The 19,302-nt window shown below is 39.8% G+C and overlaps 1 protein-coding gene across 2 annotated transcripts in view; it reads left to right on the top strand.

The window, feature by feature from the left end:
- The window catches only part of pdss2 (prenyl (decaprenyl) diphosphate synthase, subunit 2), a 35,889-nt gene extending 26,906 nt beyond the window's left edge, over nucleotides 1-8,983 (top strand). Inside the window, exons 5-9 of one of the 2 annotated variants that reach the window (XR_014871216.1) lie at nucleotides 1,745-1,918; nucleotides 3,582-3,713; nucleotides 4,705-4,740; nucleotides 7,680-7,809; nucleotides 8,664-8,751. Coding sequence is in view for 1 of the 2 variants with exons in the window: in XM_085143609.1 (XP_084999735.1) it covers nucleotides 1,745-1,918; nucleotides 3,582-3,713; nucleotides 4,705-4,740; nucleotides 8,664-8,819 (498 nt within the window). In the remaining variant the exon portion in view is untranslated. Of the gene's footprint in view, nucleotides 1-1,744; nucleotides 1,919-3,581; nucleotides 3,714-4,704; nucleotides 4,741-7,679; nucleotides 7,810-8,663 lie in introns of both variants that reach the window. The other variant, XM_085143609.1, reaches the window with a different exon arrangement.
- Nucleotides 8,984-19,302: the final 10,319 nt, after the last annotated feature.

Below are 19,302 nucleotides of genomic sequence, written 5' to 3'. Positions count from 1 at the left end.
CTTTTAAGGGTAGGTTCCCTCCACCAATACAATGCCTGCTACAGCTTTAGTGCCTGACTGCTTCATGGAAATGAGCTATTTAGGAACAAAAAAAACGTCATATAGCCTCTTTTGAAATATCTGAATCATCCGTAGAAAAAATTTGGGTATAATGTCAGAAAATCAGAAAGTACTGAGAAGCAGAGAAAATGCTTTAGGTTCTGTACTTTTTTCATATAGTAACACCAGCATCCTTATTTTAAGAAATATACTTTTGCCAAAACAAGCTTACTCAGATTCAGTTAAAAGCTTCAAGAAACCAAAGATAATGTTTGGCTGCCTTTAGATTAAATAGTTAACACCTACTGTGAGCAGCATAGAAAGGTTAGTAATGCTTCTGTGTGAAAGTGGTCAACAATAACTATAATGAGAATAACAGACGTCCTGAATAAGACAAAGGCTACGTTTACACTGCAGGCGAAAGCGCATCAAATCCGATTTTTTTTTGACCCTATGCGACCCATATCCGATCATGGTGTGACAGTGTGAACGGCACAAATCCGGTATTTTCAAATCCGATCTGGGTCACTTTCGTATGTGGTACTGAATCCGATACATATCTGATGTTTCAGAAAGCGACTGCTGTTTGAACAGTCAAGTCGCATTAAATCCGTCTTTTACGTCACTGACACAAGACACGCCAATTATCAGCACCGGAGAAGACATCGTGAACGCTTCCTGGCCATCCGGTGAAACTGCTGGGAAGACAACGTTGGAGAAACGTGAACATTTTATTTGTACTGTATAATCTGCAGATTCTGACAGAAATCTGCAACTATCCTTTGAAGCACCGCTCCTCTGAAACAGCAATAAGGATAATTATTAGTTTATCTACATTATTATGTAAAGAACAAAATAACTTAAAGCAAAAATTGGGAAACGTAAAGTCCAAAGTCTTTATATTAAGGGCCATCAGTCAAACAATATTGTTTGCTCTGGGTCTAAACCGAGCGAGTTGTGTGTGAAGTCTTCTTTTGCGCATGCGGGCCGCTTTGAGCGTTCACACTAGAGCGCGTTTGCTGTCGCAATTTATTTGTAGCGTGAACGAGCAGACAAAAAAATCGGATTTGATCAAAAAATCGGAATTGAGCATTAACACCTGCAGAACGTAGCCTAATAATAGTAATAAGCAGCTTTCTTTCCTAAATAGTCCACAGTAATCAGAGGTACCAGTGAGCAACAATTTTCTTTAACTCATCTAAATCTGTAGGTTATGTGCTGAGTTTATAACTAGTTAATTTGAGGTAGTTTAAAAAAACATCTCCAACTCTGACACAATTTACTTATTTTATTACTTTTATATATTTCAGAAAATGTCATACACGTAATTTATGGGTTTCAGTGGATTTTTATTCTCTATTTTCCAGACATTTAGATTTTTTTTTATAGTTTCTAATAATAACAACCTGGTTCCATTTGTGTATATTTCTTATGATTTACTTAAATTTGCAAATTAAAAAAAGCAAACTCTCAGTTGTTTTTCTGCTGTTACTGTTTCCTTCTTCCTTTAAAATGTCTGAGGAACTTGTGGAAAATAATCGTGTGCTGCTACTCGCTGAGGCCTCACGAATTACACACTGAGAAATAAAGTCAAAGAGCAAGGAAGGCTTGTTTTGATGGAGCAGCGAGGTGCTCTGTGGGAACTTAAAAGCGGAGGAAGCTCAGGCCTGCTCACACATGCTGTTTGCCTCTGTTTGCTCTGCAGGAGAACGGCCTCACCGACGGCATCGACGTGGCGGCGTGGGAGGAGCAGACGTTCCTGTCTCATGGGGCGCTGCTAGCCAAGAGCTGTCAAGCTGCGATGGAGCTCGCCAAACACGACAAAGAGTCTCAAAGACTGGCCTACAAGTACGGCAAACACCTGTCGCTGGGCCACAAGGTGAGGCGAATCCAGCAAGTAACATATACAAGAAAGTTGGTTGTCTGAGCAATAAATCTATAATGGTTGATCAGCGTATCGTCACGATGCCTTTTTTAACAGGAAACCCAACTGGATTTCAAGGGATTAGATACAAGAAGAACAAACTCTTTTGATAATTTAAACAAGAGATTTAAAAAAAGATGTAATAAACGGCTGACTGTCTTAGAAAAAAGCCAAGAGAAAGATAGTTATGCATGATTTAGTTGCTCCTGTCATTAGTTCCTTGGAAACAGAAAAAATATTGTAATTCCCCGGATTTTTGTCTCTATGAATATGGATGGTTCAGGAGCATTGTCCCAGTCAATAATTCAGCAGCTTAAGGATGTCAGTATGTTGACGTTTTCAGGCATGAGGTCTAGACTTCGAGTGAGCTGTTGAAGCAGCTTGATTCTTCTCTTTGTCAGCCAGGCTATGTGTCGATCGCTGTCCTGGTGCTTGACCCAATTTCAGCCAAACTTTAACTGTCAGGCAGAAGGACTCATTCTAGAATATGTTGGTATGCAGAGGAGTTTGTGGTTGACTGAATGACTGCAAGGTGCCCATGTCCTGTGGCTGCAAACTAAGCCCAAATCGTCACTCCTCCACCGCCGTGGTGATATGATGTGTTTGGTTATTGCCAAATGTGGAGCCGTGCATTTTGTTCAGACATTGTTCCAGAAGTCTCGCGCTTTGTTCAGATGTAACATTGCAAACCTAAGCCGTGCAGCCGTGTTCTTTTTAGAGAGAAAAGGCAACATAGATTGTTGCATTTTGTTATGTGCAGTGGAAAAAATAGTTATGTCAGTACTTAAATTAAAAATGTGGAGGTTTTCTGGCGGTTTTAATTTAGTCTTTGATCTTTTTTTATGCTAAAGTTTTGGACCTTCTGACTGACATGCTTTCTGTGATCAAGTTAATTCAAAGTAAAGAAAAAAATCTGGCTTCCATTCTACATGTAGCAGTAATGTCTGACTTCTTTCTCTCTCATCCTCGGTATGAATAATTGCCCTTCTTTTCAAAAGTGTTTTTATGTCTATTTATCAAATACTTCACACTGTAGCTGAATTCATACATAAAAGCGTGACGTTAAAGGGAGCAGAGTGATTTATCGGCACTACAAAAAGTGCAAACGAAACATAGGAAAAATTAGACTTAAGTGCCTGTCTGTCTTATTATTCTTGTATCAGAGAGGGGCATAAAAATGTGGAAACAGGAAGAAGGTTGATTTGTTATGTGCTAGAATGTCATTAAGATGTAAATAATGCAGCTGCTCAGTTATTTTTTCCAAGGTTCAGAGATTTTCAGCTGAATATTATTGGCGCTGGTGTAGAAGTCATTCATAATGATCCCACTCTCATTGCTGCTTTAGTGCGTCCTCTCCTGCTGGGGCTCCCTGTAGCTGCCTGCCTGCAGGGCTCAGTGGCTACAGGGAATCTCAGCATGGGAGGAACCAAAAAGGAGGTCTTTGAAGGAGAACCGTCCTCATCAGGCTAGCTGTGTCTGTTCATTAACAGGGTCAGCTCAGAGTGTAGGCAGGCAAATGCAACCTTGACTGTTTTCACCACTGACTTGGTTTAATTGATAAGCTCAAAGTTACAAAGTAGAAGCTCCACATTGACGAATGTTCTCTGCCTTTCTGCAGCTGAACTCTGACCTGCAGCCGTTTGTGAAGAGCAGAGTAGGAGAGCCGCTGTCATTTAGTCTGAGCGCCGCCCCGGTCGTTTTCCACTGTCAAATTATGGGCCGGGAGACGTGGCATCATCAGCTGCAGCAGGTACGTTAAGGATGGTCCACGACACCAGGGCCAGCTGGATTCACTGCCTTTATGTTTCTAGCAGGAGTATCAGCTTTATTTTAAATAGGTTTGCATCAGATCTGAAAGAGCTGCGTGCAAACCAACTTGAAAAGTTGAATGAATCTTACTTTATAATATAATTCAAAGTATCTGTTACTGTGATGAGTAAAGAAGATCAAACTGAGGTCTAAAACAAAGGTGAGAGAGAAAGCTGTTAAATTTCTCCATACTGCTGAAGCAAAACTCACCTGATCTCAGTCCGACTGACCTGCCCTCCATTCACTCAGTGACTGAATGAACAAATTCAGTTACCGAGTCCAGAAAAAGTTTGGGGGATGTGTTTTGGTAAAGCCATACGCAGCAGTCTTATCAAATAGGACCTGACGGTTGGTCAGAATAGTGTTTACCCCACCCCTGCTCCACTGTGATTGGACGGCCTGGCCAAAAGAGGGTTTGCAACCAGAGAAGCAGACCCCCAGCGTCTCCTCACGCTTCTGCTGTTTTGCGCATAATTTAAAAACACTGTGCTTCTAGTGCTTCTGCAGGCCTCGGGTAAAAATAACTTCCCCTACAGGCAGGGAACAATAGCAGTGAGGCTGGCAGAGCATCATCGGGAAAGTTAAGACTTCAGGGTCGTTCCTTATTTAAAAAGTTTTGCCCTGACCCCTTCTGAATCAGTGGAAGTTGTTTTTATTGTAGTACATACTGCAACAACTACTCCAGGTAGTAGTTTTTGTTTTTTTATATGAAGAATTTGACTCTTTGCTTTTGTTTTATGCAGTTATTTTGTATTTGCTATTGTGCAAATTGTAACAACGAAGAAGCACGCTTTCAGTCCTCTGACTATTGTAGGTGTAGGTGGGGAAATAGACGGTGAAATATTCCCTGTGCCTTGGAGAAATTTCTAAAGCTTACCCTTAGAAGCCAGAGATGCATGCCTGCTTTATCTCTTTTTCTTTTATTCTTCAAGGCAAAAACTTTGAGAAACCAGCTGGATTACTCAAAGGTAAGCACACAGCTTTATGAATGCCTTTATCCAGAATCTGCCCGTTCCGTGAGATATGAACTCTTAATGTTATTTCACAATGTGACACAAATTTCAGTTTTATTATGAACTGCACTTTTGTTACAAGTTTGTTAGATGGCCACAATTTTCCTTTACTGTATTTCACAGTTTTTACCTCCTTACTGTCTGCCCTCAAAGACGGCAAAGAGAAACAGGATGTCTTTTCACTGTAACTTATATCAAAGTTGGGAAACAAGCTTTCCAAAGTCAATGTGTGAGGCATAGAAGGGGACCGATAGGGGTGCAAAAAGAGAGCGAAGCTACAGAGGAGGGGGGGTCCGATGGTGTTGGAAGAGGAGGGGGGTGTTATCTGGTCTCGCCTGAAACAAGAGCAGGAAGGATTAGTTACCGAGGCCTATTTGCGGAGGAGACACCGAGACTCTGAGACAGTGGCATTGTGAGAGAATCTCCTTCAGCAGGGCTGCTGAAAAGGGGAGAGAAGTTTGAGGGGAAGGAGAGGTGAGGAGACACAAGGAGGGAAACTAAGAGCAGCTCACGGGGGTGAGAAAACGTTAAAGTTTGAATTCAGCTCAAAGTTAGGAACTTGTAATCGCTAAAACCAGCATGAATTAACTGAAAAATTTTTGTGTTGACACCCTGCACCCACAAAATCAGTCAGAAGTGTTATTTGTAGGCACTTATGTTTTGGTTTTAATCATCTAAGAAAATCTGAGTACAGAAAAGAAGTGAGGATGACTTACTGTAGCCTGAGGAGCTGCTTTAGCTACTCACGAGGTGCGCTCACCATTCAACGCACAATTTATTGTGACCTTCAGTAAGCATGGTCAGGTTTTAATCAGTGGATTGTATAAAGAGAAATGTCAGTTTTTTATATAACTTGTCATTGCTGTGTAGGTGTTAGATGGTGACCCTGCAGAAAGTTTATGGCTTGTGATTGGCTGAATAGTGATGATGAGCAGCAAGGGAGGAAGACATGGAGAGTTAAACGTGTCTGCTAAATTGATCAGGGTTTATTATGTTGTTAAATCTTGACCAGATTAAAAACAAACATTAAGCAGAAACACCAACTTTATTCTGTGTAATTTCCAATTTTTCCAAGTATTTAAATGTTTCTCAGGCTACGTCCAGACTAGCCCGGATAAATCTGAAAACGGCGTTTTCGTTGTTGTGCTCCACATTGAAACGGCCGAAAACGTTTACATTCCAGTACTGCGCATGTAGGGCTGTTCGACATAACGATATATATTGGATGACGATATAAAAACGTCTATCGTTTCATTTTACGCTATCGTTTGTTTCGTAGTGTCGCAAAATAAACTTTACGGCAATATTTTTTCATGGTTTTGATGGTCACTGTAGTGCCTAGATCAATTTCTTAAAGTTCTCTCTTTCTCTTATATTTAATATAACCACACTATGGACCGACAAGTGCCTGTTTTTATGGGTTGTCGTTAGCAACAACGATGGTAAAACCATCGCGTGTCCGCTTGTTTATTTTCCACATAAACCTTTCACAATAAAGCTCAAGATCCTGTTGAGACTTTTCAAAATAAACTGAATCACGTGAAATAGTATGCAGAGTATTTACCGATGAGAAGCAAAAAAGAGCCGTCAGGTGCTAAAAAAGAAACCTTAGACTCAAACGTTAGAACAGGCTTTTCCCTGCAGCACGCCGCAAAGAAAACGGCGGCCGTTACAACCTATGTCTAAAAATGTGTAGTTTCATGCATCGGTGAAACACTGGACTCCAGATACACGACGCCCAGCTGGAAACACTTCAGCTGCACGTGATTCACAGAATTTACAGAAAATGTAAATTTTTTGTGATTTATATCGTTATTGGACGATAGATGTTTTATATCGGGATTTTGGTCATAACGCACAGCCCTATGCGCATGCGTGAAACGCAAGACGATTCCACCTGCCTCATTTCTGTAGCCGTTTATTTACTTTCCGGCTCTTTGAAACGTCGCGGCACAAGGTCGAGGAAAAGCACCGAGTTTTTTAAATGGACTAACAATGAGGTGGAGTTGTTGCTGCGAGTAACACAAAAGTACAAAGTTGCAAAACCGAGTGAGAATTAAAAAATTTGAAGAAAAGCTATCTGGAGCATGATATTAATCTTTAATAGGGCTGTCAAAATTGAGAGCAAACAAACCAACTGCTGTATAATGCCCTCCGCTATCTTAGTTTCATTGGTTACATGACCGTATCACATGGCTAAAATGTGTCATCGTTTTCGAAAAGGCTCTGGGTTCGCTGTCCACACTGCGATGCGAAAACGGCGTTTTCAAATGTATCTGCTTTGGAGAGTGAAAACGCCGTCTCAGTGTGAACGGAAGGTCAAAACGGAGAGAAAAAGATGCGTTTTCAAACGAAAACGAATTAGTGCGGACATGGCCTCAGTGTCTGGGCTGTGGGACTGGCCATTTAGCAGCCATCTTGGTATCACCTGTGGGCAGTTATTTTGTGTTTCCAAGAGCAATTGTAATGTTTTTGGCATTACACAATTTACATTATGTGCCACAGACTTACCAGGAGTTGAAAAGCATAGAAAAGGACTCTAGAAGATGGGCTGGCTTATAATCAGTGGAAAGTTGCAGCAGTAATCAGGAGCCACAGAGCGAGCCATGATATTGTGGACAGGTGCTTCAGGAGCCGCTCAGGGTTTCTCATTGGCTTTTAATTTAATTGCACGGGGGTAACTCACCGTTTCATACTAAATCTGGACAAAGTGGCGTTTTCAGATGAAAAACTAACTCCATCTTTTATTAAATGATGTTTAATATATTCAGTGTACATTACTTTTGAAAAATGAATTAACTTGATCATATTTTATTGAATTATGTCAGCTATCATGCTCACTTGTCCTGTTTAATTTTTTTTCACATGCTGCATGTGAATATTGATGAGATCAGGAGACTCAAGGTGGCAAAGACAGACAAATCTTTTTCGGAGCATGAAGAAAGAACAGGATGTGGAACCAAACATAATGCGCAAACAGAGGAGGGAGGGAGGAAACTAAAAACTAATGCCGAATTAAACAAGGTTAGCAGAGAAGATGGCGTAAAATGTTCCAGGAAATATAGTCTATTCTAAATTTAAGAAAAAAAATGATAATAAAGAACTGCAGGTGTCGAACTCAGCATCACCCTGGCTGGTGATTTAGAGAAGAAAGGCCTACGGGGTTTTCCACCTCCTGAATTCATCAGGTAAAACGCCTCCAGCAAAAAGATGTCCCAACACAGCAGCAGTAAAGCACAGGGAGGTGCACAAATTCACTCAGTCTGTGTACTTAAAGCTGTTGTTAGAGTTGATTTGATTTGATGGCCTCTGCTTCCTCGTGCGTGAAATGTGTACTTTGTGTAAGGTGCATGAAGTGCTCTCTGGGATATAGGAGCAAAAATCAATGTGTTAAAAAAACAAATCCAACAATCCGCGACTTTGTGACGGACAGTCTTCACAGAAATCCTTTGTTCAGTTCATTACCTGGCGTGCAGAAAAACCGGTGCCTTCATTAGTAAAGTGGAAAGACAGAAGAGCTGTGAGCTACGTAATTAGCACTGGCAGAGGAACACGATTCAGGGCATTTTCTTTCTCATTGTCAAATGCCAAATTTTTAAAGCCTAACTCACAGTGATGAGTCTGAAAATTTCCTCTTGTAGTTAAATTTCGGAAACTGCCTTCAGTGGTACCACTGGCAGCACAGACGTGATTGTGATTGGGGTTTTTTTGGGGAGGGGTTATTAAAAGGCATCTTTCCCCCCGTTTTTACCCCTCGGGCCCGCTTTAACAGCGAGCTAACTTTCGCTGCCTCTTAACAGTTTATTGTGTTGACAGCTGGATAGTAACGAGAGTGACACAAACATGACAAACTAATGTGTGTTTTCATCCGTCTGCAGCTTTTGGCAGCGGTTAAGTCGGAGAAAGGCGTGAGCACGGCGATGGACTTGTGCTGTTACCATGGCAACAAGGCTCTGGAGGCCATCCAGGCTTTCCCCTCCTCCGAGGCTCGATCCGCCTTGGAGAACATCGCCTCTGCCGTCACCAAATTTTGACCTGGACACACACACACACACACTCCTGTACAGCCTGGAGGGGTCTTTGTCTGCAGAGGCCAAAGAACGAGAACAGATTAACTTTGTTTTACTCGATCCAGATGCTGAGAAACTGTTCTGCTCTCTGGTCATCATTAAATAAAAAAGTTTTTTTTAAAAACCCCACATTACTTCAGCATCATGTCATGCGTTTTGTTTTCCCTCATGCCTGGAGAAAATAATCACACCGTGCTGCTGCAGTTTCAAACCTGGCATTTATTGTTGCTTTGCTTATCAGCGAAAGCACATCCCAGGCAGAACGTAATTTAAGATGTTTTGAAGAATTGTTATTGTCATCTGGAAAATGTACCATGAACAGGAAATGATACACCGAGCGGCACTTATTTTTTTCAAAAATTACTTTTAAGAATAGCTTTCTCCTGGTTGCCGCTGCACGGCACAGATGATGCTGAAATCATAGCTGCTGGATTTAGTGGGTGTTTGCCAAGTTGAAAAGCGCCACCAAACTGGTTGTAAAAATGTCTCAAAGTCATGTTCTACCTGGTGTGTACCACTGCTGATAAGCACAGCTGCAAAAAAATGTATTTTTTTTTTAATAGCATTTGGCGTGCTCTTCGCTACAGAGGAGGAACCGGCATGAATCAGGGGTAATGTCATCTGTGTTGCCTTATTATGTCTGTCCCCGTGTTTGTCTGTGTGATCCAAGTCAAGCCAGGGGCGGGGAAAGGTCACCCAGCCTCTCCCCTTGGCCCAGCCAGCGAGCGCATTGAAGCTCCGCCAAGCAGTAATTATTAATGAAGAGACCTGAGCAAATGGACAGGAAATGCAGAGGTATTGATTGGGCCGGCTGCCCTGCTCTAAGCCGTACAGGCTGGCGCCAGCCTGGTGGCCTGTGGTTTCCCAGGCTGCTGTCTGCAGAGGGAGGCGGCGGGGGGGCAGCCAAGGTGTGAAACCAGGCCACCACTGGCAGCTGTCTGTCACATCGAGGCCACACCTGAAGGACAGACAGCCGGAGACGGGATGAGAAAGAAAGGTACACGGGTTGTGACGAGGAGGAATTGAAAATTAACTAACAAATACACAAACAGCAACTCAAAATTAATTTCGTATCATGTGGAAGGACCCGAAGACACTGGGAGGAGTATCATAGTCACATCCTTTACATTTTTTAAATTAAAAAATATATTTAGGAAAGATCATGAGTAAAAGACTTTCTATTAGTCCTGTTGGTGATGTTATTTAATAGTGGCCTGTAAGCTGCATCTTTTCAGGACCTTTTTTGGTTCTCAGGAATCAGGAGAATTTTAATAATCTCAACATGGAATTATATACCTGTCACAAATATTTTAAATTAATTAAATATTAAACAAGAAATCATTTTATTTAAAACAAATTGTGAAATTCCTGTATGGAGGACCCTACGTGTCATGGAAATGGTGATAAATCATTTTACTATTAATGATAGTTAGTAAAATGAATCTCAGCGAGAGAGAGAGAGATTCATATTCGTTTTTAAAAAGGCCCAATATTGACAACCTCAAAAATTAAAGGGAAAAATAAATGACAAAGACCAGTTGTGATTTACCATAATCATGTTCTGTTTTCCTCGTAACTAAGCAACCACCAGCATTATCCATGTCATCAGTTTTTTTAGTGTGTTATGAAATAAGCACAGCTGTTGTTTTTCCCATTATTTATATTGCTTTCACATGGTAAAATTAAGGTCACAGCAAATAATCTCCTGTTCTAGTGTCATTGATTTTTGTCTGTATGCCTGTTATTTTATATGAGGAATTTAATAATATCAAACATTTTAAAGACAACACACACACACAACAGTTTTCGTAATAAAAATGAATGGCAATCATGATATTTATTGTCGCTTCAAATAACAAATGGGATATTAATTTAAAAAATGAATTTACATGAAATTGTATAAAATAATCTATATTTATTTTTGTTTTTTTATTTATATAATTACATGTATTTATTTGTTTTATATTGGCAGATTTGGTCCTCCGTACAGGTAACAAAGTTTTATAATGATGTTGCAAATTTTCTACTTCTGCTAACAAAAACTAAAACATTCAAATTAATTAATGAATAATTTAGATAAAATAGTTGTTTGTTTGTTTTTTGTGGGGATAATTGTGGAGGATGAATTTGTAAATGTCACAGCCCGAGGAAAGAAGCTGTGCTGAATACTTCTGTATTTCTTGGCAGATGATAGCAAGGAGAAGGGACTGCAGCTCAGATGGGTGTTGTCCTTTAGGACCCTTTGGCTTTTACACTTCAGCTCCTCAGTTTTGGTGCCGGTGATGTGAACATGGTAAACATCACGCCAGTGTGTTTAAACACAGTCTCACTGAGCTTCTAGTCTAAAGTCTTTGATGGTTCCCTAAAGAAAAAAAAAAACTCCAACACAGCAGCGTGATCCGTAAGAAAAATGTTATTTAGTCCTGTCTAATCTGAAAAACGTGTGAGCTATTTAGAGTGGGGGGAAGAAAACTACATTCAAAGGTTACCTGCTGGGAGTGGTGGTGTTTTTTAGAGCTTACATGTTGGTTGTAATTATTTGATCTCAAACTTCAGATAGTAACGGCTTTGAAACCAGAGTAGCACTGGTGGGGAAAGGGACCTGAGGTGAGGAAGAAGAAGCAGAGCGGTGGATGAGGAGCAGGGAATAGGAGATGATAGGATATAAAAGAAGAAGGTGGGGTTGAAGTGCAAGAGGAGGTGATGTGGAGCGAACTGTTTGAAAAACAAGCTCATTTCTGTTGCTGGGTTGTTCGTCCACTTCCTCGTCTGTTTTGGTTTCCGCTGCCTGGGCTTCCTGGGTACAGAGAGGTACTGCATGTGCCAGGGAAAGCCTCGGGCGCTTCATGAAATATTTATCCTCGCCGTGAGGAGACATGAGGAAAGTTACACGGAAAGTTAAAAGGACCAAACAAGGAGAGAGGCCGTGGCACTGCCAGAATGACAAATATAGTTGCTAAACAAAACTTTATTTCAGAAGATGAGGTCTGGCCTAAGCAATGAAACTGTTGCATAGACATTCCCAGCAGAAATCAGCCAAGCACAGCAGAAGAAGACTTGATGGGTGAAGGTTTTTTTTTCAGTGGTAAAGCTGAATGTTTAATGCCAAACAGAAATCATAGCATTTTTCCTTCCCTGACAACATTGTTGCTGCCAGTATTAATCTTTCTGATACCTCGTAGCCCAAACAAAGAGCAGAATGAGGAAGGTGAGGGGCTTTTGTCAAGTTTCTATCCTGCACTGCAGCAACTTGATGCTGTGTTTGCTTACAGTTTCCAGTTTGGGAGTCTTGGGTTTCATGAAAAGGAAGACTTGGCAAGGCTATAAGTTTACATCCAAAACATGAAGTGTGAAAGAGAGGCCGTAGTGTGCCCAGCCCAGGTGACGAGTGGTGTAATTACAGCAGAGTCCAGTGGAGAGAGCAGGTCAGCGCAGCCCAACAAATTTCCATTACACACTCAAACACTGGAACACTGCTGTGGAAGCTGGGAACGGTGACTGTTAGATCTACGGTTGTCTGAAAACATATTTCTGGATTTTTTTAAGTGCCCAATTCAATAATTAAAACACGATATAAATGTTAAATTAGAAATTCCCTGATTTGCAGTGTTAAAAGAAATACAACTTTATTGTCGATTCCTAGGAGTATTAGGAATTGCTGGAGCGAAGGCTCAAATGCAGCACGTTGACATAAGCATCTTTATTGGCTGATGGGAAGATCAAAGTGATCAAACACAGCTGAAATTAAACAGGATTGGGGAGTCAATCTAACAGAAGGGAAAGTATTTAAAGCCACAAGAAGGCATGAGAAAATTAACTTTCAAATTACAACACTGAATTATGAGGCCTACTATTACATATAAATGCCTTATTAATGGTTAATTATTCATTACTGCATTCACTGTACTTTATAAAACATTAAAAGTGATGGATTGGTCCTTGTGCTTTGATTTCCAAAAGCACTTTTCGTTATATTTCCATTATATTCAAACGATGGCAGATATTTCTACAGCTGATATCTCCAAAGTAAGCTAGATGGATACATTATTACACATTTTAGAAGAACAGGAGGTGAACCAAGCCCACTTTCAGATGGTAGGGTCAGAATTTGATAGAATATATTTAATAAATATAAACATAACAAATAAATACTTTTAAAAAACTACAACAACAACCAATTAAAAACACATTGAAAAAAAATGCAGTATTTTTTTTTAATTGGAAGGCAATTCCATTGACTTGATGAAGAGAACCTGCCTCTTACCGTCCATCCATCAATTTTCTTAATCACTTAGTTCAAGGTTGCAGGAGGCTGGAGGCTCATTTACCACAGGACGAGAGGCGTGGCACAGACCGGACAGCCTGCCAGTTCATCACAGAGATACAGAGAACCATACACTCTCACATCCACACGTCCACACCTTTAACTGAGTTTGCTTTACACGTGAAGATCAGTTTACTTATAATGAGGATTATTATTCAAGCCTGGGGGGGGGAAAACGCATCAGCTATAGCTGTGGGGGAGCCTTTAAACATTTAAGAGAATCCTTGTGTGACAAACCAAGTCTGGAGAGTTTGGAAGATTAGGGTATTTACCAGTGAGCGCCTACTTAAAGATGCAGCCAACAATGCATCTTGGGAAGTGTAGTAGCAGCTGTTTTAGGTTTGGTCATTCTTTCTTTGATCTTAGTTGTTCTCAGTTGGATTTTAATGATTTGGGCTATTGTACATAACATACATTAATTTCTTGTTAATTCATTTTTAAACAATAATGAATTCTTGATTGTCATGAATTCACAAGCTTCATTGCCTATTAATAAAAAGGATAAAAGCTTTGTACATTCATGAGTTTGACCATAAAAAACCTTTATTAGGCCTAAAGTGGAAATTGGTTTCTAAAATATGATACATACATTTAATAATTACACCTGATAGCTGTTTATTAAAACGTATGTCTAATAAGCCGATCCAAAGGATCAAATGGTCTTTAAAATAACGTCCAATAATTTGCTCTACTTGCTCTTAGCACTCTCGCTGCACCATTTTTGAATCAACTAGAAGCTTTTCAGGGAGATAATAAAGGATTGCAATAGTCCAGCCTAGAAATAACGAATGTGTGGACGTGTTTCCAACCTCACACTGAAAGCAGGATGTTTCTCATTTTTATTCCTCAGATGAAAGAAAGCAGTCCAGCACATTTGTTTAATGTAGTGTTGAAGGACATAGCCTGGTCATAAATGACAGTGTTACCAGAGGCCAGGTTAAAGACATCCAGAGTAAATATCTGCTTAGACACCATGTTTTAAAGGTTTTCAGTACAATAAGCTCAGGGTTTTTTTTTCCGAAATGTACTATATTTCAATACTTAAACAAATGTTTCAAAGGGTTTTTTTTTCACCACAGCCTACCCGAGTATTGTGACCATCTCTATCCCGTCATGAACACAGTGTAGCCATCATCTAATAGCACATTAAGACTCCGTTACCTTTACAGTGGCGTGAAGTCAGAGATGTGCATTTAGGAAGAGCCTGTCAACAAAGCTGTAACACCTATGTAATACTGTCTGGTCTATATAGATGGAAATCTCAGAGCAAGGGTTCAGACGTCTTTTCAAATCGGTGCCACAAAAAGGATTAAAAGTGGCCCTAAAATCAGCAGATTTAGATGAACTAAAAGCCATGAAGCCATGGCAGAAGTGCCAAAAACTGCAGTTCTTCAAACACCTATTTTATGTTGACTGTAAATTGAATCAGTCTCAATAAACCCAGATGTTAAAATCCTCAAAATACTCACAGCAAAAATTAACAACCTTAACCTGACTGACAACAACAGGTTGTCCATGGCTGCAAGCAAGCTGGAGACAGAAACGCTATAAATATCTCCTGGGTTTCTCTCTTTTACCATAAAAGGAAGAAATAACTAATTACTTGAAATGGAAAACTAACACTTGTTACAGTGAAAAAGTAGCCTGATGCTAAGGAGAGTAACATAACACCCAATACTTGTGCACACTTCATCCTGCTGATGAATGTAGGTGTTTACACTATAAAAATGACATAAATATTTCAAGCTTTTTGGCTTCATTTGGTCTCCATGTTTCTAAGTACGGGATTCAATTTCACAGACATAGATGTCAGAGTCTCTGGCTACACACCAGTGATTGTGACCTAATATTTCCCTGCCTCCCTTCTTTATCCACACCGGGATTGATTCTATGTGACCCTATTACGAGTGAGCCTGAATGTAAAATGACTGAGTGAATGTAAGCGTGGAAGGATGTTAGAATCTCCATTTGTCTTCCTCTGAATGGGCTATCAGTAAACACCTGCTAATATCATCATATAGCTGACGGTGATGGATGAAATCCATTCTCCTGAGATGGGAACAGTATGGCTGATTGGCCTCTTCCACACAGACGAGCATATTGACCAAAAATGACACTTTAACGAGCTCTTCCCCGTGTTAAGTGCCGCGCGCCGGCCCCTCGTCGCAAGCCGCCGCCTGGCTGACCCTGGGCTGTGCTCTTCCCCCTGCACAGGGCCTACTCGCTTCATTGGCTGACAGATCAGACTGCCAAGGAGACAGCTCATTAGTCGAATAATGAGAACCACACCAGCCACAAGTTGTCTTGTTATATCATCTCTGTATCGACATATTTGTGGCTGAGGACAGAACATTGTGTGCCACTGTGTGCATGAAAGAGCCGATGATTAAGATAGAATTATGTGAGGTCTTTTGTTCATCTCTGAGTGACTTCTGAGGAAGCCAGTGCTGCTTAACAGCTTCTGCCCGTTACAAATCAAAATCTTCTCCTGATTGCAACAATATGGCATACCTCCATTTGTCGTCCCTCTCTTATTAATCATTTCCCACAGTTTCTTTCTGCTGCCGCCAGCTTTGTGTTACAAATATTTCTCTGCAGTTTTGACCTTGCAATCTTAAACCCAGGCCTTCATTTGATTCTGTTATTACTGATGGACAAACTGTTGTTGGAATTTCATTGGTAGACAGAGTGAATGAGGCAAAACGGTATTTTATATACCACAGCATATTGTTCTCATACATCAGTTCTCTTTTCAAGTAGGCCATCTCTACAGTGTAGTAAGGCTGGGTTTATCAGTTTCCCTCCAATAATCTAAGTGGTGACCCTAAATTGGTTATAGGTGTAAATGTAAATGGCTGTCTGTCACTGTGTTAGCTCTGCAGTAGACCTAGCGATCTCTAACCGTAACATAACCACCTGACTTTCAACCGCAGATAACTGCCGCCTCCCTGTTCCTGGTTTCTTCTTTCTCTGAGGTTCCTTTCTGTTAAAAGGGAGTTTTTCCTTCCCACTGTCACCAAGCGCTTGCTCAGAGGGGATCATTTGACTGTTGGGGTTTTCTCTGTATTGTTGTAGGGTCTTTACCTTACAATAAAAAGTACTCTGAGGCAACTTTTGTGATTTGGCATTATGTAAACTGAACTGAATTGAATTGCTTTTGTTTTTTTTTTTATAAAATTTGCCCTTTCACTTGTGTGCAAAAAGAGTTTCTGGTTATGACTGAATTCAGTCTGGATCGTGATGCTAAATGAATGCAATGACTTTTTCAGCTTGAATCTGAGTGAAACAAAACCAAGGGGGAAAAAAAACAAAAACCATGGGACATTTTTCAAACAGTGGCTCAGAATGAAGCTGATCACAGAGGCAAAAAGTGGGGCAAACTTGTTGGCGTGACTTCTTCTCTATGCCAACAAAGCAGAGAGTTTGTTGTGAAGAGCTCAGCGTGTGGATCGAATTATCGTTTCATGGGTAAATATATTCCTCTAACGGTAGTTTCAGCATCCACTATAATCATGTAGTGCTACTCCACTTTTTGTCCAAATACATTTCCTGTTCACACGCGTAAACATGGTCCATAATTACACGCTGTGCAGATCTGCTGGCCACACATCTACGACTGCATCTGATAGGTCTGAGTAGCTCCATCATCTTACTTAGAGAACACTGAACGCTTAACGACTGCTGAGCACATTGTTGCTTCCTACATCAATCTAACAGTTGGTTCACTTTTAGGGAGGGATGGTTTTCTGCCTGGCATGAGAGCATCTGATACTCCTCACCTTTCACATTTCTTACATTTTCACTCTCTGTCTGAGGACATTTATACTTCTCGCGGTGAAAAATTGTAGGCTGGGCCTTTGGTTTTAGTTGTTTCTTGTAACCAGCTGCTCTTTTAGAAGCCATAGAGATTGATATTGCTTTTCTCATTTTCTCTGTCTGGAAATTACAACCAATAAGAGCATATTGCGCTATTTCTTTAATATTATGTATACTCCATGACATCATAAGTGTACCCAGCATACATTGTTAAGCCACAGTGCATATCACATGCAGAATGATGGCAGCCATCAGAGGTCAACAGGTATTAAACAGAGTATTTATGAGTACACAGTCAGCAATCGTTTAAACGAAAGTTGGAGGACTAATCAAGACAAATCAGTATATTTGGAGGAGAAAGCAGCCGTATCAACACAATGTAATGTTAAGTTAAACAATGACGTTGTCCCCATGTTGTACACACAGAGTGGATTCACGTGGTTTTACTGCCTTTTTCCACTTGAGGGCGATCTTGTCCACATGATGTTGGCTCTGTAGTTATATTTTCACTGAGATCATCCCTGCATGGGTGGCAAGGTTTTTAGAACTACACATAAAGTAATTTTGATAGCTATCAAAACAATATGGCAGCTACTTAAGGAACTGCAAATACACAGGAAGTATTAGGCAGAAAGCCATCCCCCCGGTATAATCTAGGATTAGTTACATTAGATAGATAGATAGATAGATAGATAGATAGATAGATAGATGAAAATAGTAAATCTTGTATTGACCTATAGAACAATATAGAATAGTACAATAAATGTATCTATGCACAGAATATAAAAATACTGAAGAGACAACACAACATACAAATACAACAGTTGAATACAACATGACCTTTATCACAGTATGTGCTCACATGTTATTTAACAGTGACACAGAGATGCCGTGCTGATAATTTGTTCTAATGAGGAGAAACAGTCGGCTTTAAAAAACATTACTCAAAAAAGTCCTGCATTAAAAATTGTTGTTTGGCAAAAGTGTAAAATACACAAATTTGACAAAAGTGTGATGAAAAAAATCTCAGTAAGTAAAATAAACTACTTTAACAGAAGGTTCCTGAGAGCAAGCAGCCTATGTTGAGATGAAACGACAAATAATGCTGCTGGTGGCCAAAGTGGTGCTGACAATAGCCCCTCATTTACTCATTCAGTCTTTTTTTTTTTTTTTTTTGGTCTGGATGAAAAGATCCGTATAATAAATTGATCCAGCTCTGGATGTAGGATCTATTTGAAGAATTTTTTGATATTACAAACTGGATATTTCAAATCATGCCTTCACAAGTATTTTTTTTTAATAAAAGAAAGGGTTGTGTGCATGCTGTGATTTATTTATTTATTTTTTTAAACATTTTAAGTTATTGTCTAACCTCCCGGTCACAAGCTGCATCTACAACAATCAAGCCTCTTATGATGATATACAATCATGCAATCAACATTCTGGAGAGGAAGCTGATGAGACACATTGTTTCCATGCACTTCAGAATTTACATGTGCCAGGTTCTATAATTTTATTACATTTGCTCATCTTAAATGTATTTATAAGTGCTTATATAATTAGTCTCTCTCTGTGATCATTGTCCTCTTGAGGAATAGAAAACTCAAGAGCTTTCTATGTAGGAGCTCAACTTGTAGTATTTCTTACTTAATTAAACTGAATCCCTTTAAAAGAAGAATTAATACTGCTGTCATTAATAATCTGCAGCTTTTTGCTCATGCTTCATTGTACTACAGCCTCGGCCTTGTACTTTGCTGTATGTGTGGCTTTTTTGATATGACTTAATGTATTTATTGTATAGATTGTATTTCTTTTAAAATCTTGTATGTGCTTACAGCCTGGGCCTTTGAAATAAGTCAGGATGGATCCCTTGTTTTCATACACCAATTTTCTCTTTTTCAGACCATTCTCCTGAAACCCTGGAGATGCTTGTGTATGAAGATCCCAGTATTCAGACCAGTCCATGTCATATTCAAGCTCTGCTTGAACTCCGATAGGTCATTTTGAGCATGTTTACATGTCTAAATGCACTCAGTTCCTGCTATGTGATTAGCTGGTTAGCAAGGTTATTATAATTAACTAAAACAAAATTATCAAGTTAAGTTAGATGCAAAAACAATTTTGCAAAATGAGCATATTTCTTCCACAAGACAACTGCCTTTAAAAACTTGTGTTTTTGTTGTAAGCATGTACTCATTTTCCTAAATCTTCCCTCCGCCATATGTCCTCCATACAGTAATAATAATAAAATAATAATAATAAAACTGAAACAAAACTGAAACTATGCTGAAGTAAAAACAAAAAATC

Source organism: Neolamprologus multifasciatus, chromosome 19 (assembly GCF_963576455.1).
Source record: "Neolamprologus multifasciatus chromosome 19, fNeoMul1.2, whole genome shotgun sequence".
Classification (NCBI taxonomy): Eukaryota; Metazoa; Chordata; class Actinopteri; order Cichliformes; family Cichlidae; genus Neolamprologus; species Neolamprologus multifasciatus.
Note: the sequence above shows the minus strand (reverse complement) of the source record. Positions and strands in the feature narration are given on the sequence as shown.